At 29.6% G+C, this 26,722-nt stretch overlaps 3 protein-coding genes across 4 annotated transcripts; 1 reads left to right on the top strand and 2 right to left on the bottom strand.

Moving 5' to 3' along the window:
• Window positions 1-7,449: 7,449 nt before the first annotated feature.
• LOC126669240 (NADPH-dependent aldo-keto reductase, chloroplastic-like) lies at window positions 7,450-10,553 on the bottom strand. Its single transcript, XM_050362657.2, has 7 exons — window positions 10,270-10,553; window positions 10,123-10,173; window positions 9,952-10,028; window positions 9,173-9,260; window positions 8,199-8,474; window positions 7,859-8,107; window positions 7,450-7,680 (listed from the first exon to the last, which is right to left on the bottom strand). The coding sequence occupies exons 1-7, from the start codon at window positions 10,387-10,389 to the stop codon at window positions 7,594-7,596; spliced, it is 948 nt and encodes a 315-aa protein (XP_050218614.1). The 5' UTR covers window positions 10,390-10,553; the 3' UTR covers window positions 7,450-7,593.
• A 3,191-nt stretch (window positions 10,554-13,744) lies between these two features.
• On the top strand, window positions 13,745-19,338 carry LOC126680778 (uncharacterized). Of its 2 annotated transcripts, none has more exons than XM_050375970.2 (13): window positions 13,745-14,216; window positions 14,693-15,550; window positions 15,766-16,047; window positions 16,143-16,649; window positions 16,729-16,872; window positions 16,973-17,065; window positions 17,143-17,322; window positions 17,468-17,674; window positions 17,746-17,799; window positions 17,929-18,119; window positions 18,201-18,324; window positions 18,403-18,926; window positions 19,023-19,338. In XM_050375970.2, the coding sequence occupies exons 2-13, from the start codon at window positions 14,843-14,845 to the stop codon at window positions 19,243-19,245; spliced, it is 3,237 nt and encodes a 1,078-aa protein (XP_050231927.1). In that variant the 5' UTR covers window positions 13,745-14,216; window positions 14,693-14,842; the 3' UTR covers window positions 19,246-19,338. The 2 variants fall into 2 exon arrangements, with proteins under 2 accessions (XP_050231927.1, XP_050231919.1); XM_050375962.2 differs by having other exon boundaries at window positions 17,465-17,674.
• A 1,271-nt stretch (window positions 19,339-20,609) lies between these two features.
• On the bottom strand, window positions 20,610-23,495 carry LOC126659644 (uncharacterized). The gene is made up of 3 exons (XM_050352997.2): window positions 23,492-23,495; window positions 21,352-23,141; window positions 20,610-21,035 (listed from the first exon to the last, which is right to left on the bottom strand). The coding sequence occupies exons 1-3, from the start codon at window positions 23,493-23,495 to the stop codon at window positions 20,610-20,612; spliced, it is 2,220 nt and encodes a 739-aa protein (XP_050208954.1).
• Window positions 23,496-26,722: the final 3,227 nt, after the last annotated feature.

Raw genomic sequence — 26,722 nt, 5'->3', positions numbered from 1 at the left:
CTGCTTATATACCTTGCACTTGTAACTCAAATCTTTTGGATTTAAAATCAGAAATTATGTTTTCTCTATAGGTTTCATGAAAATTAATAAGGATGAAATTAACTGCAATATGAAGGAAGATGGAACTAACCTTTTTTTGGAGAAAATGTGGTACTCACGCTTTTTGCAATATGAAAGTTCTGGAGGCTCTTTGCAATTTATAGAGGTTTTAATTTTTCAGGTTTGTAAGGTGATGTTTTATAAAGAAGAAAAAATAGAAAGAAGGGGAAGAGTTTCAGTCGAAGTTACACTATTAAAGTAGTAGAACTGTTACAGTTTTATAGTAACAGTCGAATTGATGATGGAAAAGTTAAAAGAGTTTTTAATTAAGTAGAGTCCACATGTCATATGTTAAAGAGTCCACATGGCTGAATAAGGTTGATTTATTATTTGGAGCTCAGCTTTATAGTATAGTATAGATTTGATTGTTTCATTCGGTTTTGAAACTAAAAAAACTGAATTGAACTATTTGGCTCTGTTTGAAATAATTAAAATTCTTATAAAACGGGTTTAGTTCGGTTGTTTAAAAACAAATCAAAAATTGATTCTGTTTAATTTAAAAATTGATTTTGTTTGATTTGAAACTGAAAGCACATTTGTAAGGGTACGGAGCAATTATAACATGAAACTCCTACATTTGAACATGTCACAATCTGATTCCACAGATTATAACTAGCGTTAGCGAATGAAAGTGGTTGCTTCAAAATTCGTAGCAAACATCGAATAACGTATAACTATATGTACGTATAACTATATGTATGCATTCATATCTTATCTTAAATCATCTAGTCAATCTATTGCCGCTTGAGGATATTCAATCCTAACTTCAATTTCAAATAGCATGCAATATATAATCAACATGCACTTCCATAACATAGCATCACTCATACACAAGCCAAAATTCAGAATCTATACTATATTATAATGGGAAAAATGTTATTTATGTCTCTATAGTTTGACTTTAAAATCAAGTAAACCCTCAACATATAGAAAGGTTCATACATGCTCCTAACGTCTTAAAAAATGAACAATCAGGCCCTCGATTTGGACAATCAAGCCCTTAACATCTCCTTTATGTGTCAAAATTAGAGACCTGGTTGTCAACAATTTAAGACGTTAGGGACATATTTGAACCTTTATGGATGTTAAAGATCTAATTGATCCTGGAAACAGACCATAGGGGCATAAATGATCATTTTCTCTATTATAATTATGAGCTAATGAACTTTCAACAATGTTTAAACAAACGGACTCTTTTACATCAGCTATGTGCACAATTACCTCTAACCATTTGGATCCTATCCACTTAAAATTTCTTAAACACACACTCATGGTCATGTCCATAAATTTTCATTCTCAAAAAATTCAACTTCTATTCATTTAAAGTGTCTTAAACACAATTAAAACCTTTTATTGCCACAACTTTTTATTTTCCCAAAAATCCTTTTTAATTTCTTCACCTTTCACATTGTTCTTACCTACAACTCATCTACACATGTAATATATATTAGCTATAATCAATCAAAAAATGAACAAATTTTCAATTCCATCTTACAACAAATTTACATAAAATAAGTGACATCCAAATTTAGGTCCTTCTTAGCCTATTTTGTACACTACAGATGTTTTAGTGGGTTAACGTACAAAATACTAAATATCATAGAATCAACCGCACGTAGGCATCGACCTAGTATATAAATATCGAGTAAACCAATCAATACATGAAAAATTCAAAGGATATGAGTCAAATACAAGACGCGTTTTAATGCAACGACAATTATGGATCTAGAGTTAAAAAGTTCAACATTTAATCACATATTTAAAAGACTTAAATGCATCAAAAATCATCAACTTTCGCGCATTTTTGTTATTTAACATGAATTTTTAATTTTGACATATTTAACACGAAATTTCTAAGTTTGCAATTATGTATCATTTTTTCATTTTTTTCATCCAAAACAGTGCCGTTTTATAGCCAAAACGGTGCTGATTTACATTCAAAACAGTGCCGTTTTACACCCAAAACGGTGTCGGTGTCATTATTGCAAAATTTTGAATGTATTTGTATGTCAAAATAAAAAGTTCATGTTAAATACAAAAAACACGTGAAATTTGGTGATTTTTTGTACATTTAAGCCTATTTAAAATAAGCAAGTCATCCGAGAAAAAATGAGGTTCAACAGTTATGATTGCCTTTCAAGAAGCTCATTATGGAGTGCAAAACGAGATGGAATTCCACTTATGAGATGTTGTCTGTTGCGATTAATTTCAAAAAGGTGTTTCTGAGATACAAAGAGCGAGAGCCGCACTATTATTGTTATCCGAGCAATGAAGATAAGGATAAAGTGGAAAAGGTTTGTTCTATTTTATAAGTCTTTAATACAACAACTAATATCATTTATGGTAGTGATTATCCAACCTCAAACCTATTTCTTAATGAAATTTTTAGGGTGAAAGTCTTGTTGGATAATATATACCAAAATGAAAATGAAGATGATTTTATTCATGATATGGTGAAATAATGAAAGATAAATTTGATAAGTATTGAGGGAGTGTAACTTATTGATGTCTATGGCTGCCATTTTGGATCCAAGAAGTAAGATGCCAGTAATTGACGTTTATTTTCCAAAAATGTACCCGGAACAAGAAGTTCAAACAAATATTGTCAAAGTGAAGAAAGCTTTATATGATATATATGATAAATGTGGCTGGATTTCTTGCTAATAGTAGTGAAAAAATTGGTGAGTAATCAAGCTTCATCTTCAGGTTGGTCTGAATTTTATGAATTTGTATGGTCAATAGAAACCACTCAGCCAACAAGGTCAGATTTAGATAATTATCTTGATGAAGGATGCTACATTTGTGACGGTAATTTAGTACCATTTAATGCTTTAGAATGGTGGAGAGTGAACTTTTTGAAACATCAGATTTTATCTCGATTCTTATAACAACTGTAGCATCAGAAGCTACTTTTAGTGCAGGAAGTCGAGTTATTATTCGTATCAATCATCCTTATCGCCCGAAATAGTTCAAGTCTTACTTTGTGGGGGCGATTGGTGTCACAATCTTCATGGTGCGAAAAACAAAAAAAAAGTAATATTTTATTTCATTTATTCTTTCATCAAAATTAGTTAGCTTTTATGATTCTCATATCTAATTGAATTTGTAATCCTGTCTTGTAGAATGAGAAGAAACCATTGGAAAAAATTCTCAATATTCCATAAAGTAAGTAATATATGCTCATATTTTAACAAGATTGCTATTATATTATAATAGGAATGCTTTAATATACTTGACAGTGTGACTATGAAAGTTTTATTATTGTATAGTTTAAATAATAATTTTATTTTATTTACAGACTTGTACGGTTAATGAAGTGGCTCTTGTGAAGATACTCAAAATTCAATTTGCAGTGGAGATATGGGTGTTGGACTTTAATTTGGCTAATTTTCTCAAAAAATTGTTCTTATGGAGCCAATATTAAACATGATATTATTTGTTGTTGTAATGCTAATTTGAGAATATTTTTCTTATTTGAACTGTAATATTTTACAAGTTTTTCAATGGATGGTTTTGTGGAATCCTATTGGATAAATTAAAAAAGATTAATTATTCTAAAATTTAATTTTAGATTTGTTTTAGAAATGATCGAGTCGAACTCAAGTATCTTAGTATCTTATTGAGCTCGAGCTTGAGTTCTGAAAATAAAGCTCGACCGAGTTCGAGTCGAGTACTGAGTTTCAAAATTTATAGTCGAGCTCGAGTTCGAGTTTGCTAGTGTTTCGACTCGACTAGACTAGATTATACCCCTACGACGTACCCAGCTATTACGATTATCGATTATGCTTTGATCTTTCAAAATCAAAAAAATTGAGATTTAAAATGAAATAAACAACATCTAAAATCAATCGTTCAATTCATTTCCAAGCATATATGATATTTCCGAAACTGACAATATTGATATTGGCTAAGGCTCGATTTCACAACAACTGATTATTCAAATATCATAAGCAACATAATTCCCCTTTAACAACCATGACAATAGAAAAATATCAAAATACATGCTTGAAGTTTTAGTTGAAATCAATAACAGTAACTCATTTAAATATCGAAATCTGAAATTATTTTAACTTCAAATATCAATTATAGATCGAATAAATCCAACCGGAGAATTATTAATCAACCTAGAGCTAACATCATGATCAAATACTCATAATTCATAATAAGCAACATGCAAAACAAGAATCATCAATTTACGCAAAATTCACGAATTTCCAAAATTACCCTTTATCAGAAAACTTTAGGGAATGAACTTCAAAAACAAAACAATGAAAAAGATGGTTTTCTCTATAAATACTTTTAGATGATATATTTACAGTTTAAAGCAATTTAACCAAAAGAATTGGCTTAAAAATTTAGAATTTTGAATTCTTGGTCAACCTGATAAATCTTTAGCGTATATTCAAGAAAAAAAGGATCACTTATACTCCTAAAGTTTAGCTTCAAGATCAAGTAAGCACGCAACACCGGAAAGGTTCAAATATACCCAGTGACGAAGCCAGATTACGATTTCAGGTAGGGCACAATTTAATTATAAAAAAATATAAATATAATATCATAAAAAATATACACTAAAAAATATATTATTAAAAAATTGATCAAACATTATATATATTTTGTTTTAGTTATTTTTGTTTTATATTAGCCAAATTAACCAAAATAACCGACTAATTCGGCTGGTTTAATTTTCCATTTTTAATATTTTAGTTAATTCAATTAAATCAGTTTTTAGTTAAAATTAATAATTTGATCGGTTGAAGAGATAATATAATTCGGGTTGATTTGGTTTTATTAAATCTCACGGTTCTTATATTTGTCCACTAATTATTTCATAATCGTAACAAAGAACTAGGTAACACGGAAAGGGATATGGGGAAACGGGAACCCGAACACGGCGAAGCAGTGTTATTTTAAAATTTTCTATGTAAAAAGTGAAGTTTCGTGTCTGAAATGTCAAAATTTTGAAAGGTTTCTAAAACGGTACACATTAATTAAATAAAATTGTCACAATTAATTTAGACTTGCCTAATTAATTAAATGGTGCAATTTATTAATAATGAGGCTGTAATTTATTGTCAACTCGTGATTTAGAGATATTGTGTGGAGAACATTATCCACTAGGCTTTACCATTCAAATAAATTCACGTAAGACTTTTTTACTGTTTATATTTCAAATGTTAAAATCGTCAATTTTATCCCGTGCTTTTCAGTTTCCCGTCTTAATTCTATCTATATTTTTTAAATTGAAATAATTGTACTTAGAATTTTATTTTTTTCCCGTTTAATTTGGTTGCATGCGTCGCATATGAATGCATGTTACCTAATTTTTTTTATTATAGGAGTAATTTGCATTTTTAGAATCCAAACAAACATCAAGTGGGTTGGGACAGGCTATGAAGCTACAAATTAATCTCTTAATTAAAATCTACAATAAGTCAAATATATGTCCATATATAAGAACAACATCGGCCCCTTAACTTGAAGTACAAACAAAATACAAAAAACCTCAACCAACTAAAAGCATCGAAAGAAAAATGGGTCATTTGAACAATGTAGTAAAGATGGTTGTTCCTTTCATTGTTTTAGGGCTATTGATCAACACCAATAGTGCTAGCAGAATAAAAAATACTAAGCGTGACATTATCGGTGACACTATAGCCTGTGTGAAACCTGCATTAGTTGCCGGTGCATGCATCGATATTTTAAGAATTCTTAGTGTTAATGTAAGCACCACAGTTGACATCGGAAACGCTCCATCACCATCACCTTCAACAATTTGTTGCAGTACCTTGCCTTTGCTCGTACAAACCAACGCGCAAGCTGGAGCAGCCACTACAATTAGGTGCATAACAAATATTCTTCAAAGTCTTGGTATTACTGTATCAGCACCGATTAACTTGGTGATCAACCTCCTCGGAGAAAGATGCGGTATCAACCTTAACATTAATGTTTAAGTTTTACCGACGCTAAAAAAATAAACCCTATTCTGCCCACCTAATTAACAATGGCAGCTTTACACTCAGCTGTTTACTTAAAAATGTAATAATATTTGTATGTTTCTATTATTAATGAATAATGTGGGAGGTTTATTTAGTTTATCTATATGTCTATTAATTTTATTATCTTTTTTCTTTATTTGGAGTTCTTTTTAATTCCATAATGTATCGAGTGTTGACAAAATAATTAGTATAGTATATAATATTTTAAAGTAAATTTACATGTAATCCAAAATGTATTGCATTTACGGTTGGATTTTAGATTTGATTTTAAGAAACGAGTTATATTAAATGTTTATTGCTGTATCACAAAGCACTCATAATATGTATTGGTTATCCAACACAAAGTTTTCAAGGTAAAACTATCAAATCCGATTGACACATGTCAAACTCCGGTTTCCACGAATGCAATTTCACCGGAAAAAACTTAGTTGAAAAAAGTTATTAGTTTAATAACTAAAATGAAAAGGAAAAAAAAACAAGTTTTAATCACCAAAATGATAAAAACGATAGTTTGGGTACCGTGAATATCTATTTTGATGTAGTTATAATTTTGACTAAAAAATTGTTTAAAGCGACATATAATATCAACCTGATAAATCTAAGGGGCCGTTTGGTTTAAGGTTGGGAATGGGAATCGGAATCAGAATGAGAAGGAATAGGAATGGGAATGATTGTTTTCATTTTTTGTTTGGTTCAAAATTAGTATAGGAATGGGAATGGATAAAGTTTAATAAAAAAAATTATTTATTACTTATTAAAAATATTTTTTTATTTTTTTAAATATTTTTTATATAAAAAAATAAAATTATTTTAAAAAAATTAAAAAATTATTTTAAAAAAATAAAAAAATTATTTTAAAAAAATAAAAAATTATTTTAAAAAAATAAAAAATTATTTTAAAAAATTAAAAAAATATTTTCGAAAAAATTAAAAAATTATTTTCGAAAAAATTAAAAAAAAATTAAAAATTATTTTTTAAAAAAAATTAAAATTATTTTTTAAAAAAAAATTAAAAATTATTTTTTTAAAAAAATAAAAATTAAAAAAAAGTTTTTTTTATTATTTTAAGTATATTTTTTAAAATAAATATTTAAAAATAGTTTTTTTAATAATTATATATTTATTATTTATTATTAAAATATTTTGAAAAATTTTGATTCCCATTCCCAAAAGTCCATTCCCATGGGGTAAGTGGGGAATGGGTGATTCCCATTGAGGGGGTAATCACATTCCCATTCCCTAGTGTAATTTGACAAAACAAACATAAACAATGAGAATCATTCCCATACCCATTCCCCCCTTTTTATGACGAACCAAACAGCCCCTAAGAGTTTAAGACATAGGAAGTCCGTAAAATCAAGAAGCAATCAATTGAGCAATCTTTATAAAAGTATACACTGATTGTTATATGGAGTTTGCATTACTGATGCAAATGGATATGAAATCAAATTAACAAGCACACCTCTTCCCAACTTTTTTGTATGCACATGATGGCTTAGATTTCACCATCCCACAGATCTTCAATGCTCTTATATGGTCCACATTTCTCATGGACAAAGAAAGCCCCCTTTACCAGTCTTTCCTGCAAAATTTAAAAACAAAATCATCTGTCAAGAACCATTTTTCGCTATGAAAAAGATCTCATTCAGTACTTCTCTTGTTCTCCCTTCAAACCAAGCGAAAGAACTACGAAACGACAATTAAATTCAGGTTACAAAATCATTTATTGCAATAGCAGTATTATAGGTGAAATTACTTGCCTGCTCAATTTCAGAAAATTTGGCAAACAAGTCCTCAGGAATAGACCATTGGAATACATCAAAGTTATCCTTGATCCTTACTGCATTTGTACTCTTAGGAAGCACACTATGACCCATTTGCAGACCCCAACGAAGAGCAACTTGGGCGGGAGATTTACTTAACTTCTCTGCAGCCATATTCAGGATTGGGTTCTTAAGCACTTCACTCTTAAGCCATGTGGTGCCAGGAGATCCTAGAGGTGAATATCCCTGAAACAATTTTGTTTATAAAAAGTGAATACTTAGAAACCCCAAACTTAATGCACTCTGTAAACAAATATCAGAAGATTTGCACACTCACAGATAGATGAACACCCTTGGACTGGCAAAATGCACGCAGCTTGGACTGCTGCCATGAAGGATGACATTCCACCTGATTCACAGCAGGAGGAATACGTGCCACCTCTAGCAAATCTCCCAGTTTCTTTGTGGAGAAGTTACTCACACCAATTGCACGAGCCTTGCCAGAATTGTACAATGCTTCCATTGCTCTCCATGTACTAGGAATATCTGGTTGCTCAAAGTTATCAGGGTTCAAATCAACCGAACCCTTCTTTATCTTCATTGGCCAATGAATCTACATGAGCAATCTCATTAGGTTATAATTAGATATTAGTAACTAAATAGATTGTCACATGCAGGTCGTAATAACTTACTCATCCCATAAACAATGACAAAATCGCTAAATGTCCACAGGGTCAAACCTAATATCACATTGGTGCCTCTACCTGATCAATGATACCTATGCCTGAGCAAAAAACATACTGTAACGAGTATTTTTTGTCTGGGTTAGGCATATTAACTCAAGCATGGTAACCTGTAGCATATATTATCTTTAAAATGGATAAGTATCGTAACTCATTGGTCACAACGCCACCTATATAAACACACTTATGGACAAATCATATGTAGTTTCCTTTCATTTTCTCTATCTTTTATTCTAGTATTCTCACAATCTTCTATCTTCATATACTGATTTTACTATCAGACTGGACTCATGTTGTTGACTCCTTACATGACATTGACCCGTCAATCCGTCATAACAACTCATTCTTTAGTCAGTGATTTATAAGGTAGTTGTATGTTAGGGCTGCGAATCGAATGATTTAGCACAATCAACTTCTATAATCAAAGTGGGCATACCAAATAAGCAATTTGCATACCAGCGCTTTAAGTGCAGAATCAAAATTTACGGGAAATACAGTCTAGCAAAATTTTCAATTCATTCACCAAGAAAGTTAGCAGGCGAATACTTTCTGATCAGGAAATACGTACAAGATATAAATCGACGTAATCAAGCTGCAGGTCACGTAATGTTCCTTCCAGCGCTTTTGGAACATCTTCTGGATCGTGATTAGAGCACCTGAGACAATATTATCTTAGTTTTAGAAAATTGAATGCGGAAAAAAGGTCAAAATTCTCAGAACTTCTGAGAGTTCTAATGGGTTGGCGGGTCGTCTTTGTGTCGACCGACTATGTTGACACGATTAGGGACAATACAAACACTACCCATTTAACTAATCGTGTCAAAATCTTTAACCCTAACATGACACGATGTTAAGATAAACCGGTAACACGATTAATACATTTACATGACTAACTCGATACACCTAACATTTAAAAATATTTAAATCATATAAATATAATTTTAACCTCAAATTTATCAATTAATACTCATATTATAAAATTTCAATATGGTAATGAATTTCACTTATATATTAGTATAATTATATTCAATTAATTTAATAATTTCATTTTTAATTTTATGAATTTATAACTATTTCATTTCTATATTATTATAAATAATATAATTTGTAAACAGGTTAGGCAAGTTAGACAGATTCCCGAGTCAACACATAACACGACCTATTTATTTCGTGTGTTAACACGTTTTCGACATGAATCTGCTAAGCCTCAACTCGAATTCGTCAAATTTATGTGTCGTGTCATGGTAACATGAACCATTTTGACAGCCCTACTCAGAATAAGAGCTACATTACAGAATAGCAGATGCAAATTACAAAGAGAAAACTGATTAAACCTAACAAACTAACCAAAGTTTGGAGGTAATGAACAATTCTTCACGCTTGACCACTCCATCTTCAAAAAGCTTCTTCAGTACTGAACCAATCTACCAATTCCAGAATTAAATCGGTTATCCAGCAAGCAAGACATTAAATTTGGTAATAATTAATAAATGAGAAATCAGTAATTAAATAATTTACCTCATCCTCATTTTTATAAATTCGAGCGCAATCAATATGGCGATAACCAATCTGCCATAACAAAAATAATGATAAACCAAACCAAAAAGTTTTTAATTAATTGAACAATCCAATGAATGATGAACAAGGCAAAGCAAAAAAGAAAACCTTGATGGCAGCTTCTACGGCGGCACCGACGAGTCCAGGCTGAGCTTGCCAGGTGCCGAGGCCTACGGAAGGAATCTTAGCTCCAGTATTCAGCTGAAAGAATGGCATCTCCGTTGCCATTTTGACTCTGAATGTAATGTACGAGATATATCAGATATAGAACAACAAGCGAGAGCCGTATTTGTATTTGTCAAATGAAAATCAGCGGGAGATTAGAGAATCTGTTGGAGGTTTCACAAACCAACCAGATAGAGCGTTGTTTCTTATTAAATATATTAAAGAAAAGAAAAAAAAATTATTGAGAACTGATCTAAACTTGCTACAACTTGGCAAAAACAAATAAATTTAGCTCGTGGTTTTAAACAAAAGAGTAAATTACTATAAAGTCCTTTACATTTGATATAATTCATACTTTAGTCCCTTTTATTTAAAAACTAAACCATATAACCCCTCACTTTTGCTTCTGTCAATATATTAGTCCCTCCATCCAATTTTAGTGTTAGTCAACGAAGTCAAAAGACTTATAGGTAAATTAATTATCAAAACTGAAGGACGAAATTGTTGACAAAAATAAAAGTGTAAAATCGTTAAGAAAGATAAAAGCGGGGGACCATATAGTTTCTTTGACTTCATTGACTAACATCCAAAATGGACGGAAGGACTAAATAGTTGACAAAAACAAAAGTAAGGGGCTATATAGTTCAATTTGTAAATAAGAGGGACTAAACTCCAAATTGTGTCAAATATGAGGGTTATGATAGTAATTTGCTCTAAACAAAACACGTCTGAAATGAATATTGAAACTCATTTTATCTATTTAAAAAAAAACTTGTTTTATCTCTTCGGCACTAAATTATCCAAAAGAAATTCTACTACTTTTCCTTCAATTTATATTGTTTTAATTGTTTTTATCGTCTCAACTGAAAGCATAAAATGAGTTAGAATATCTACTTTTTAGAGTGTTTTTTGTATAGAATGGTGGAGTCCAACCTCATTTGATTTTTAGTGTTAAATTCGAATGTCAAAAGAAACCTTCCTAGCATAAAGGCAGTGACGGATGGACTCACGGGCCAAGGGGGACACTGGGCCCCCCTGGACTTGAATTTTTCCATTACTATTCCTATTTGGTAATTTCTTTAAAAGTGATAAACTATAAAATGTGCCACATATACAAAGTGGAATGGACAACTGTGGAGCACATTTTAATAATACCAACCAACGTTTCATAACATCTCTTTTTTAAGTAATGTAATCTATTTTTAATATATTAACTAATTAATTTGCATAATAAATTAAAATGTTATAAAAATAAATAGACCAATATATTAAATAAAAAAAAGATGATAGATAGTTTTAAGTTATTTTAATAGTTATATTTTTTGTTTTTATTAATATTAAATAGCATCTTAGTAATTTTCTAAATTCATTTTTTTTGGTAATTGTTTTAAAAATAATATATATAATTTATTAACTATTTTAATTTAAATTGAAGTATTTTTAAAAAATAACAATTAAGTTTACTAACATGTAATCTACATAATTGATATAAACATCAATACTTTTCTAATTTAAATGTTTAAAAGTATATAAAATTTAAATTTCCAAATCAGTTTTTCGGCCTCTATTTTTTGATTGAATCGATTGTTGATTTAAATAGTAAAACACTATTTTTTACTAGAATTTTAATAACCGAATTGATCGATATGGTCATATCCGATTTTTAAAATACAACATTTAACTACTACTTTAAAAACCAAATGAGACAAATCTGTTAAACTAGGTCAACTAAAATTGACAGTCACTACGACTCAATTCTTATATAAAAACTAAAAATATATTTCAATCTTTTTGAACCAAATTTTTAACAAAAATAAGAGACTATTAAAATGGTTAGAACCGCTAAATGATTATTGTAGTAGAACACAACAATACGACTATTTGTTTACTTACTATAAAAAATGTGGTTTAAAAGATTAACAATGAAGCTATTTTTATTGATTTTAAAAGATATAGTATTATTAATTTATATTTTTTTTCTAGATGTGTATTATATATTTTTAATTTGGACCCCCTTGAAAGAAAAGTCTGTATCCGTCACTGCATAAAGGCCAAAAATAAAGATTTTCAAAAAAGTATATAAGCTTGTAAAGTATTTTTTTTTCCTTTTGAGCTCTTAATATTTTAAATGGTGTAAAAAAAATTCTCTTAATTTTTTAGAAAGAACATTTAAACTTTTTTATTTTATTTTTTAAATAGTGAACCCTTCAAAAATTTTGCAATTTTAATAATTTTTTCAAGAGTGAAGGTTTCTTTGCACCATTTTAAAATAATGAGGGTTAATTCTAATAAATTATCAAATGTTTGAGGGTTTTGTCAGTTATAACCAAATCTTTCAAAATCGGCTAATTTAGTCCATTTTGTGAAATTTGAGACATTTTCTAGCCATTCGTGGATTAAATCGAAAAATTTATCATTTGTGAATGGGTTAAACTAGCCGATTTTGAATAATACTGCCTCCGTCCCGTTTAAGAAGGGACATATCTCAATTTTTTTTGTCCCACTTAAGAAGGCCAATTCATAATTTTTGTGCCATTTTATAAGGAATTCTCTCTTATACCCTCATTTCTCTTTCTATAATTAAAGTTAATACTCTACACACAAATTACAAGACAATAATTAATAGGGGTAAAATAAGAAAAGCCAAGAGTAATTATTATTTTCTTAATATATGTGCATAAGGACTATGTCCCTTCTTAAGTGGGACGGAGGGAGTATGAGATATTTGATATCTTTTTTAGTAAAATCAATTAAAATTGGCTAGTTTATCTCATTCACGAATAATAAATTTTTCGATTTGATTTACAAATGACTAGAAAAGAATATCGCAAAATGGCTAAACTAACCGTTTTGAAAGATTTAATTATAACTGACAAAACCCACAATATTTGATATTTTATTGAGATTAACCCAAAATTAAAGACTTCAATGGCCAAAAAAATTAAAAGTCTTGTTTGCTCTTTTTGAATAATTAACAAGATTTTTTTTTATTTTTTTTTTACACAACAAAGTAATTTTTTTATTTTAAATTCTGAATCTTCAATTTTCAGGTCAAGGTGTAATTGTGTCGGTTTTTTTTTTTTTTTTACGATTGTGTCGTTATCTATTATGTGCAATTTGATTGAGTTTCGTCTCCATACTACTTTGTTCATTCTTTATTGTATGTTAAAGATTTTTTTACTTGATTAAAATCTTTTGATTTTCATATGAAGCATATCATTGGCTCCAAAAAAAAAATTAATATCTTTTTTGTCGTACATGTCAAACAAATTTTGTTGGATAATCACTCATGGCCCCCAATTTTTGGATTCCCTTACAATAAATGACCTAAACTTTTTATTTTCGGTCAGCATACCTCATAGAGGAAATTAGGCCCAGCACCACCAAAGGCCTAATTATTCTCACTTTTACAGCCCGGTCCAGTTCATTACAAATATACGATTCATACCTTCTTCTCTTCTTTTTACCGTTAAACATTTAGAGGATTACAGTTTCATCAAAACTCTGATTTCCCCACTACATTTAAGCATTCATGTCTGCATGTGTTTGAAATTCGAATCCCACACACTTCTTTTTCAACCGCTCCAATTTTCTCAACTGTTTCTCCACACTTAATCATCGTGTTCTTCATTTTTCAATTTTATTAGTTTTCTCTATACTATGGTGATTACTAGGTCTGTTTCCAAAAAATCTCCTAAATCTACGGCTGTAATGCCTAAAATTAAGAATCCTTCAAGCAAACGAAAGATTGAGTTTGCTGAGAGTAGTGGTCACAAAAGGAGAGTTGTTGTTGAAGACGACGATGATGATTTCGAAAATGTTATAGTTTCGAAAAAAAAATTGCTAAATCTGTTCTTCCTTCTAGTTCAAAGGCTGTGCGTACCGTTAAGGTGACTTTTTCTTTTTATAGTTTTAATTTTTTTGCATTTTCATGTATTTTGTTAGTTATTTAATAATTATGATATTTTATTTATTTTTGATCTGTGTTTTTATTTTTATTAATGATTATTGTTATGTGTATTTGTTGATTTTAGCAATAATTTTTAAAAATAAAATTTTATTTCAGGATTTAGGAATTTTTAATTTTCATATATCGCAATTTTTTTCTGATTTAATTGTTTTGGTTATGATTAATTTTGAATAGCTAATTTTACAATTTATTAACCTATTTTATAGTTTACTTAATGTTAGTTAACGGTTTTCTATTGAGTTTTGTGGTTTTTCTGTGTTTGTATTTGCTATGTTTGGTTTTTCTTATTTTCCAAATTTAAGATAGGTTTACTAACTAGTTTCTTTCAGTCTACTATTTTTTTGTTCTTTTATGTTTTTTGTAATATATTGTATTCTTTTATTTGCATTTGTCCAGGAATGGGATTTTTTCATCAGGCCTGAAGATCATTTTCATTCAAAGGTTTCTCATAATGAGGGTGTCGATGTCATTTCTAATATTAAAAAGAATTTAACCCCTGAAACTTTGGAGAGATTTTCACAAACTTGTTTTGGAAAGTTTTTAAATATGCAAGAATTTTTAATTCAAGGCCAATTGATCCACTGTTTGCTTCTTAGAGAGGTAAAACAGCCTGTGTTTTATGAGTTATGGATCAAAGTTTCTGGTCAGTTGTTAAAATTTTCTATTGATGAATTTGCTTTAATAACTGGACTGAAATGTGTTGGTAGTGTTGATCTCAAGTTGTACAAAAATGAGACTTCTGATTTTAAAACTAACTGTTTTGGAAATATAAAGAAAGTTTCAAAAAAGTTTTTGGAATATAGTTTTCTTTCGAAGCGTTGGAGTAACGAGGAAGAGGCTTTTCAAATGGCTGTCTTGTATTTCATTGAAATATTTTTATATAATAACAAAAGTGAGTCAAATGTTCGTGATGCACATTTTAACCTTGTTTGTAGTGGTGACTTTGAAAATTTCCCATGGGGAAAAGATTTGTTTCATGCTACTTTGGAGTTTTTAAAAAGTAAACTCAGTTTATGGAAAAACTGTGATTTTTTAAAGAAAAAATCACGATCTTCTGATACCCGACCTTCAAGCCGATATGACGGATTCCCTTTGGCCTTCCAAACTTGGTTTTTCGAGTGTTGCCCTGCTCTCGAAGGTGGAATAGCTTCTTGTTGTGGAACTGAAATTCCTCGCATTTTGCGTTGGAAGGTTACAACTCTTCAGAGTTGGTCTTATTTGTGCCGAAACCTCTTTGATCAATCTGCTGAACAGGTTTATATTTTATATACTTTAATTAAATTATATAGAGTTTGTTTATAAACCCTGGTTTTATATATTTATGTTAATAAACACTCATACACTGTTGGAACACTGTTGGAACACTATTGGTAAACTATTTAATAGAATTTGTTTAACAGTATGTATATTATCACGTAGCTGAGTTTATTTAACTGTTTTTTTTATGTTGTTTGTCTTTTTTTGTTCAGTTAAAATTATGCAATATTACACCAACCGTTGAGGAGAGGACGTTGTTGAACTTAGAGGGGCTGTTTTTAAAAGGAAAGCGTAAAGTCGAAATGGAGCTAGAGGATAGTGAAGGAGTTAATTTTAAAACCAAAATTAATAAATTGGTTTTGAATCAGTCGAAGATGTTCAATGAGTTTGCTGCTATCAAGACATTCATAGAGACTGAATTCTTTGATGTCAAGAATCAATTGGTTGAATTGAAAAGTCTAATCACTGCGGCTGCTCGTCGAGATACTGTCGAGGTAAACATTTAGTAATCCTTTGTTTTATAGTTAGTAAACTTTTTATGTAATTCATTATTTACCTTGTTATATTTTGTTTTTGATCTTTTGTGTAGGTGGATGCTCGTGGTCTTGTTTCTTCTTCAGAAGAAACTGTTAGTGAACATTCGATGAGAGTGAATCAAGAAAGCATTGATAACAAGGGTGATGAGAATGAGCAGAATAAGAAAGTGGAAAGTAATGCGAACGATCCTACTGACATACCGAAAAGCGATGACGTCGGTGATTCTAAGGATCATATGAATGACCATACTGATGACAGCGATGATAGCGGCAGTGAGGATAAGGTTGATCCGAATGAGACTCGCGATAGAGAGGAAAGTGATGATAGCGAAAATAGTGATGATGACATGACAGATGATAAGAGTGAAAGAGATGACAGAGCAGGTGATATAAAAAAGGACGATGAGAGAAGGGATGGCTCAAGCTATGGGAATGCAGTTGACGAGAGGTTCAATTATGCGTACAAAGATCGTGAGTATGGTGAAAGTTCTGAAAAGAAAGTTGATGAGGGTAATGATGTATCAAAAGAGAATGAAAAAGTTAGACAACGTAGCAAAAAGGTAATTTTTTCTAGGTATTTTTTATTAAATTATTTACTGGCTTTATATGGTTATTAACTTCTTCTTTTTTTTATGTAAGGCTGATTCTGTTGATAGTCGTCCTACTTTCAATCTTCTAGAATCAAGTACTCAAGGGACTCCTAGTACATTTGATTCAATTGAAATAATGGGTCTTACCAAAGCTGTTGATCTTGCTGAAATAGAAGCCGGTCTTGTTTCTAATGTAATAATTTTTATTTTCCTGTTTCAATAATTATTATTTTTTTATTTAATGGTGTACTTATGGTTTACTAATAGTTTGCTAATTGAATTTTTTTTTTAAGGTTAATGCCGTTGATTCTTTTTTTGAAAAGAAAGTTGATGAGGGGATTAATGTGATGCAAAAGGGTGAAAATGATATCAAAGATAGCGAAAAGGTAGAATTGATTATCCTTACACTTTTTAATTAATTAACTTGTGCTTTTGTCATTCTTATTAATTTTTTTTTTTTAAGGTTGATTTAGTTGATAGTCGTCCTACTCTCAATACTTTTGAAGCAAGTACACAAGGGACTTCTAGTACATTTGACTCAGTTGAAATACGTGCTATCGATAAAGCTGAAAGAGACGCTATCAATAAAGCTCAAATAGACGCTGTTGATAAAGCTGAAAGAGACGCTGGTCTTCTTGGCAAGGTAATTTGTTTATTACTTTTATTCTGATTTAAAGTAAGTTTTTTGACAAATTACTAACAGTATACCAATAGTTTACCAATAGTTTACCAATATATATTTTTTTTTGTTTTTTGACTGTTATTAATATATAGTTTTTATTTAGAAGGTTTATGAAGTTGATGAGGGATTAGAGGATGAATCTATATTTGATGAAGCTTGTCTCAATGATCTTGCTTATGTTTGTGATCGTATTGAAAAACAAGCTGCTGATCGTATTGAACAACAAGCTGCTGATCAAGTTGCAAAAGAAGCTTCCGCTGGTCAAGTTGCAAAAGAAGCTTCCGCTGGTCAAGTTGCAAAAGAAGCTTCTGAGGTATTTATTAAAATTTAATAGTGAATAATAATTTATTGTTGTTTTTTTATAAATTAATTTTTTTTAAATAGTTGCAGAAGGCTTCTTTGAAAGAAATTACTGTGTATCGAGGCAGTCCATCAGAGGTAGTATTTCAATTATATTTACTGTTTTTTTGTTATAGTAAGTAGGTTCTAAATAGTTACTAATAGTCTACTAATTAGTTTTTACAGTTATTTTTGTGATTTTATTTGATATAATAATAATAATGGCAGCAAATTTCAAAGATTGCCTCTGAGTTCAAAATTCCTTATGCAAAGCCACTAGCATTTATCAAGGCTAAAGAGAACGTAAAATGTGTGAAGAAACTGAATCCTCTTGACGACAATGTTGATGGAGATATCCAATGTGCAGAACTACAAGATTTTGTTGATTGGATTCAGTGTGGCCTGAGGCCTGATCTTAAGTACGTTTTTCTATTTTTAAGTTTTATTATTTTAATGCATTATAAATATATTTTAACTGTTTTTTGTTTTGATATTTGTAGGAAAAAGTTTTATCTAGATAATGACAACATGATTCGACCAAGAATGGATTTTGGAGTGGAACATATTTTGAAAAAATCATGGTTTTATGCGATTAAGTGTAGTGGTCAATTTTTGACGTCATCTGTAAGTATTTTTACTTGTTTTATTATTGTGTTTAAGTACTACATTTGGTTTTAATTTCCATTTAACTTTTATTTACAGCATATCAATGTGGTTATGTATTACATCCGCAAGAAAGCCAAGTATAAGCTGTTAGATGGTTTGCGAATTACCACAACTGACTGTCTGTTTGACGATAGAATGTGTGCAACGTATGTGGCATATACAAAAAAGAAGAAGCATGATGTATCAACTGTCAGTGAGCGTGGTACTGTAGCTGATTTTATTCGTGGAGATAAGGTTCTTTGCAATACTCATTGGAAGGACGTGGATGAGGTTCTTTTTCCCATACACGTGAACAGTCAGAAACATTGGATTTTGGGACGTTTGGTCTTTAAAGAGAGATGCATATATGTCTATAATTCCATGCAATCAGCTTTGTCGAGGGCTCTTGGAATCGAAGCAGCCACGAAATATTCAGTTCTCATTCCTCTGTTTTTAACTCGTATGAATATTTATCAAATGAGGAGCGACATTGATTTCAACTCTCCTGCTTATCAGAATAAGGATTTTTGTGATCCTTTCAATATTGTATCTGTTTCCAGCCTTCCAGAGCAACAAGAAACGTAAGTATTTATATATTTATAGTTTTATATACATCTGCGTTTTTGTGCATTAAATAGGTCATTTGTTGATTATTAATTAAGTCTTTTTTTAAACAGTGATTGTGGAGTGTTCACTCTCGCGTTTGCAGAGCATTTGATTCATAATAAACCTATTCCGTTGACTCTGGATATTAATCGCTATCGGATGCGTCTCTCATATCTGTTGTACCGATATGGCATGATGAAGAATGCAGAAAATATTTTTAGTGATGAAGAGATTGAATCGAAGAAGAACGATGAAAAAGCAACAAAAAAAGGGAAGAAAAAGGTGTCAGATTAGTAAATGTTTAGTATAGTATGGATTTTTAATGGTATGTTTGAATCAGTAAAAGTTTAGTATAGCATGGATTTTAGTTAAACTAGTGTTTTTGGATTATTATGGGTTTTTTTTTTGTATATAGGTTTTTTAAACCTATGAATGCTTTTACTTTAAACTAATGTTGTTCTAAATTTTTCTCTCTTTTAGCAACCTTTTAGTTTTCTTTTAGAAAACAATATGTGATATTTAATTTTTGCCTTTTCTTATATGTTTCGATTATTTTATGTTTTTTTTTCTATATAGATTTTCTAAAATTATGAATGCTTTTTTACTTTAACTAATGTTTTTTCAAATGTTTTTTAAAATTTTAGAAACTTGTTAGTTAACTCTTAGAAGACTGTATATAATTTTAAATTTTTTAAGTTTGAATGTTTGTATTATTGTGTTTTATCTCTTTTATGATGGAAAGATCAAAATAGTGTTAAAAGAGTATAAATTTTTGTTAGTTAACACTTAGTAAACTGTCAGTTACCATTTAACTTTTATATATATATATTCACTCTTTTAGTAATATATTAGTTAACCTTTAGTAAATTGTTAGCTACCACTTTGATTTCCTGACTATATTTAAGGATAAAGAAGTAACTAAGATTTAACTAAAAAATTGCTAAAGAGTATAAAAATTAATAAAAGAACATTAATTATTATAAATTTTTAACACTATAGATAATAGTTAGTTAATCATTAGTAAACTATTAGTTACCATTTAACTTTTTTGTATATAATATTCACTCTTTTAGTAATATGTTAGTTAACCCTTAACTAACTATTATCTATAGTTTTATATATATATATATATATATATATATATATATATATATATATATAACAGTTTATTAAAGGTTAACTAACTATTATCTATAGTGTTTTATATATATATATATATATATATATATATATATATATATATATATATATATATATATATATATATATATATATATATATATATATAAAAAAAAACTTAAGATAATAGTTAGTTAACGTTTAGTAAACTGTTAGTGACCATTTAATTTTTTTGTATATATAATGTTAGTTAACCCTTAACTCACTGAAATATATATAAAAACTATAGATAATAGTTATTTAACCTTTAGTAAACTGTTAGTGACCATTTATATATACATGCAAATTGTTAAAGAGTATAAAAATTAATAAAAGAACATTACTTAGTATATTTTTAAAATACTTAGTAAATTAGTATTCAGATGCAAAATCAGTTTTTTATTAGTAAACATATGTAACTTGTTCACAAACAAACAATAATAGTGTCTAAAAAATTTCAATGATGTTTTATTACAAATCAATTACTGAAAAATAACATTCTACTTTGGTAGATTTCGACATGTCTTTCGGTTATGTCCTCTTTGATCACATCTTCCACACTTACTTGGATTAACTGTCTCCGCTGGTCCATTTATTCTTCTTTTTTTTGGTCTTCCAGCTGGTATCTTTCCTATTGGTGGAAGTATTTCAATCCTTTCAATTTCAGTAGGTATATCCCAATTGTTTTGACTTGGCATTGGATACACAACTCCATCATACATTGCAAGCAGATTCTCTTTGGTGAAGAATTTAGAGCAGTATTGATAAGGATCTAGGTGTAGTGAGGATAATATTGCAAGTGTATGTGGACATGGCATCTCATCAATTTGAAATCTGCCACATGTACAGTTCTTTTCTCTCAGTTTCACTATAAATGTCTTTTCACCATCTTGCACATCATGCACATTAGTAACTGATGTTGAAGCCTGTGTTATAAAAAAAACATGTTATAACTTAATTATAGAATACATTAGAAATTATAAATAGAACACTGTCAGTAAAAGAGTGAAAAATAATAAAACATTTAGTCCTCTAATTAGTAACTAACAGTTTACTAAAAGAGTGAAAACTGATAATAACAGCATTAATAGGTTTAGAAAACATACATACAAAAAAATAAAACATAAAACACAATAATTAAAAACATAGAAGCAAAGATAAAAAAGTCAAAGATATATATATATATATATATAGTCTATTAAGGTTTAACTAACATATTGCTAAAAGAGTGAAAAAATGTACCTTCATTCTCAAAGAAATTGCATAGTTATCTCTGAGATCATTTTCTGCTTTGCTTGTCAACTTAGTCATTGTACAGATTGCGGCATTTCTATTCGTGTAAGTCCATTTTTGCGTCAAGAATCTCAAATATTCAAGAAGTGTCGCTACTGGTAACTCCCTAGCTGCTTTGATAGCTGCATTCATAGATTCGGCTATATTTGAAGTCATTGTTGAGAACCTATTGTCTTTGCAATGTGATCTTGCCCATTTTTTGACCCCAATTTTTTCCAGATAGGGTCGAATTGCAACATTTATATCATCTAGTTGTCCCATGAAATAGTCAAAAGACTGAACTGAGTAAGACTTTGCAGCTCCATAGAAACACTCTCTCAACGCTTTTGCATTTGTTTTCTTTCCGAACTTTAGTTTAACATTGTTTAGTAAATGGTATGCACAAATTCCATGACTTGCTTCTGGAAAAATGTTTTTGACTGCCTCAGATATGCTATCGTGCCTATCTGATACTATACACAATCCAGCCCTCCGACCAAAAGTTTCCAGTAATTTTGCAAAAAAGTATTCCCAAGAAGCATGATTTTCAGAATCAACAACAGCAAATGCTAGTGGAAAAATCTTACCATTCCCATCTTGGGTGGATGCTGTCAATAGCATTCCACGATAGGTTGATTTTAAAAATGTCGCATCGACTACAATCACTGGCCTACAGTACTTCCAACCTTTTATGGATGCATCGAGAGCCATAAAAACATATTCAAATTTTCCATCGGTTGTCTGTATATCTACTACTGACCCCGGATTAGTTTGTAAAAGCATGTGTTGAAATTTTGGCAAAATAGAATATGAGTCACATGGATTACCTCTAATCTGATCTAGCGCCTTTCCTTTTGATCTCCATGCCCTATTGTAACTCAAAATCACCCCAAAATCTTTTTGTATGTCTGCAATTATGTCTGATGGGGTATAAATTGTTTTAACATCCAAAAACTTTGTTTTTATATATTCCCCAATTATTGATGATGTAGCTTGCCGTTTGTCTTCCATTCTAATTTCTGGTGGACAGATGTGGATGTTATTCACTCTTCTAACAATAAACATACTTGTCTTTCCATCTCTTGAGGCTCTTACAGTCCACTTGCAATTGTCGTCTAAGCAATTGACTATATATTCCTTCGGGCATGATTTACTCACTTTATATTGAAAGTGGTTAGCAATTGTGTAAAAACAAAAACTAGTTATCATGATCTTTTTATCCTTAAAGATCTGCCCGACATATATATCCTTTATACTAGGTTCAGTGACCATTGAGATGTCTTCTGGTGTTCTCTCAGCTTTTTCTTCTTCTTTGCTATTCTGTTCTCCCAAAATTTCAGCATATTTGACAATATCCATTGTTGTTTCACTGGAGATCATATTTTCTGACTGTCCTTCAATCATTGTGGCAGAATTGAAGCTTTCAGGTTCCGGTGATTGCCACTGTTCTTCGCATACTTTGTTAGTAACACACAAAGGAAATTTGGTTACTCGCATTTCCTTTTTTTTTAGTTCAATGTAGAATTGTAGGCTGTCATTGTCTTCAACTTCTAAAATCTGGTAGCTGTCTTCTAAGCGATATTTCATTTCCAGCTCTGTTTCCCAGTGGTTTACCTTCAGTATTCCAGCTATCATTTCCTTCAGTTTTTGAAAGTTTATGTCTTCCTTTATTATTATTCCTTTCACCTTATAGTTGGAGTAATTTAAATCTTTATCCCATACTCCATTGTAGTATACAAGACCTTGAAGTGTTGCTTTTACTGCATCATATTTATATAAAATCAATAAACTTATAAAAATAGCATTAGTTATCTAAAAATAAAATAAACACTTAATTTATTATAAAACTATTAAACTGTTGAAATCCAGTGGTAATCTATGAGTTTACTAACTGTTTACTAGCACTTAATTTATTATAAAAGTTCTCGTAATCTATAAACAGAATACCTAAACTAAGAAATGTACATTAAAATAAATGAAAAATACAGTGATAATTATAATTGTTGAAAACTTATAAAAAAATATTGTAAGTTTAATTTTTCTAAATTTTCAAAAGCTGAAATTCACTCATGCACATACACGTTGTAACACATTCACTCAGTACACATACACATTGTAACATATTCAAACGCATAGAACACTTTTAGTAAACTAACAATACTAAAAGTGTTTAACTGATTATTAAACAATTTACATAACTTAACTTAACTCATAATACATAACTTAACTCATAATTTTAACAATTTACACAGCTTTCAGCTAAATAAACACATCTAAACATTTTGAGAATCATTCAAAACCTAAATTTAGTTTGATTTGAGCTGTTTAACTGATTATTATCTGTTTTTAGTTAAATTTGTATGATATTTTAGCTCGTTTAAAAATCACGATTAAGATTGAAAGTTAGCACAAATGTGATTGATCAAACTCACCGAAATCGTTTGGTAAACACATGTCGTCGTGATTCATCGCTTTTTCTCCAATTTTTTGATTGATTATCCTTCTTCTGTTGAACTGTGATTGATCGCGATGATCAATTTTGTAATTGATCGTGTTCTAATCAGTGATTAATCGAAGCTCTGTTTTGAATTTTGAGAGAATTTGTTGTTTGAGTTTAACAGAATCTCTTAACTTTTTGAATGATTGATTTTGCATGGGTTTTGTTTCCTATTTATATTGAATCGTATATATGCGAAAGAGGAAACATAGTTTTGCTAGATTTTAAAGTCAACCTGTAAATTTCTATAAGTCCTGGTCAATTTGTATTTGTGAGATTCTTTTCCTATTTTATATATATTTGTCTAAAAATCCCTACCTCATAAGCTTTCCGCCTAGTTAAAGCCCAACACCACCAACCATTGCTAACGTGTCGCCTAAAAAAAAAAACACAACTCCACATCACCGACATTTCATCAAAACTTCCTAAAAACTAAAAAGTCAAAATATCCAAAATACTTTCAAAATTTAATTTTTTTTAAATAGTTAGTAAAAATATTTAAATTAATTAAATAATTAATTCTGCCTACATCTCTCTCCACTACCACCATCCCGCTACATTTCCGGCCTCCACCACATATAAAAATATAAGAAGTAATGTTTCATTTGGTACGAGATATATAGGATACAAATTTACATTGATGGATAATTTTTTTTACTTACCTAATATATTCAAAGTAAATATTTTCATTTTTTAATACTTTTACAAAAAAAAATATGAATTATTTTTAAAAGTCAGTTCCTTATCTTGACAAATAGTTTTTATTTTTTAAAATAATTATAATAAAGTCTTATTGTTTTTTAAAAAAATGCTTATTTATAATTATAATAAATAATTATTGATAAATTATAATTTCATAGATAATTATTAATAAATTATACTTTTATGAATAATACTGCACTATTTTTTGAAATTAATTTGACTTTTATGATCTTATGAAGTCCCATGACAGAAAAATAAGGGGATTATTTTCCAAATACCTGTTTTAGGTAAATTATTTACATTATTTTGCCCCATCTTTTCTTCTTATCCTACATTACCTAATAAGCTAACTTATTTACTAAAAATACCCACTATATAAAGAAGTCTTATCTCATTTTAGGTTAAAGTTTTACATAGCCACTTTTTTTTTTCTTTATTCTCTCTCTTCTTCTTTCTTCTTTTCTTCTTTTTTTTCATTTGTTTTTCAGTTTATCTTCTCTAATTATTTTTCCGTTCGTCTTTCCGGTCGCGCTTCTGTTCGTTTACTTCCGATGGATTTCTCGTCGTTTCCGGTCGTTTTTCCGTTCGTCTTTTCCATTCGCGCTAGTCCGTTCGTCTTTTCCGTTCGCGCTATGGATTTCTCGACTCGTTTTTAGATTTGTGTAATTTTTTAGGTTTTTTTAATGATTTAAATATTTTGTAAATAAATTATTGTAGATCTATAATTTTTTATTTATAAAATTGTTCTATTGTTCATATAATTATTTATTTTATCATCTCTTATTTATAGATTTGTTTATTGTTACTGATTTTGTAAAGAAAATATTGATTTATGGTGCATTTGTAATAATTTTATAATATCTTTACGTTTTAGTGTATTTTTGGTGTATTAATGGTGTATTTCTGCCGTTTTTTAGTATATTTATGTTGCGTTTACAGTGTTTATGGTGTATTTGCAGTGTTTATGATGTATTTGCAGTGTTTCATGGTTAAACCACAAAAAACACTACAAAAATGCTATAAATACACTACTTATACACCACTTATACACTACTTATACACTATATATACACTAATTTTACACTATATAAACATCATAAAAACACTATATATACACTACTGTTACACTATAAAAAATAAAATAAAAAATTACAGGAAAAAAATCTATAAAAAATAAAAATTAACACTATATATACACTAATCTTACACTATATAAAAAAAACTGCCGGTCGGTTCGGTCGGTTCGATTGACCGAACCGAAAAAAACAAAAACCGAAATTGAAAAACCAAAAAAGGTATTTTGGTAAATAAAAAACAAAACAGATAAATAAAGTTAAGGCAAAAAATCAAAAAATAAAACTCAAAACTTGCAATATAAAGTTGTAATTATTTTGGCGAAACATGTAGTTAGGAAAATTAGCACAAAAATAAGTGTAGGGGTGAATTTAATTTTTAATAATTTAATTTTTTGACCAAATCAGCGGACATTATTAACTGATGAAGGAGGTGTTAATGAATTTGATCGGGAGGAGATAAATTTTATATTTTTAAAATATGAGAGGGGATTTAATTAATTTAGTCTTATTTCAATTGTTTTTATAAATATCCTTTAATAATTTATTCCAGTCTAGCTAGAAGAAAATATCACCTTCACACATTCACTCTATTTTCTTCTTTCTTTTTCCTTGTTCCATAAACCCCCAATATTTTACAAAAAAAAAAACCAAATAATAAAAATTTATTCATTTGCCCCGTCTACGTCAACCATTGTTCCACGTCTACTTTGTCTTTTGCTGCTGTGGGAATGGAACATATTATTGGTGAATAAGATTGATTGCCAATCATAATTGATGAAGATACTGTAGGTAATAGACAAATTGGAGAAAAACAATTCAATAGCTCTCATGTCATGACAACTATCTTCATTGATTCTCTATTTGTTTCTTTCAATATATGAACAAAGGATCATTTCACCCCTTAAACTTGGCACGAAATATTAAATAAGCCCAAATTCATAAAAGTGAATTAAACAAACCTACAACTTGGCAAATCATATCAAAAACATCCAAAGAAAGTGGGGATATCACCCTCCTAAACTATGCAAAACCGGATCAATTCACCCTCCATTTCCACCGGAAACCG

This window comes from Mercurialis annua, linkage group LG1-X, assembly GCF_937616625.2.
Source record: "Mercurialis annua linkage group LG1-X, ddMerAnnu1.2, whole genome shotgun sequence".
NCBI lineage: Eukaryota > Viridiplantae > Streptophyta > Magnoliopsida > Malpighiales > Euphorbiaceae > Mercurialis > Mercurialis annua.
Note: the sequence above shows the minus strand (reverse complement) of the source record. Positions and strands in the feature narration are given on the sequence as shown.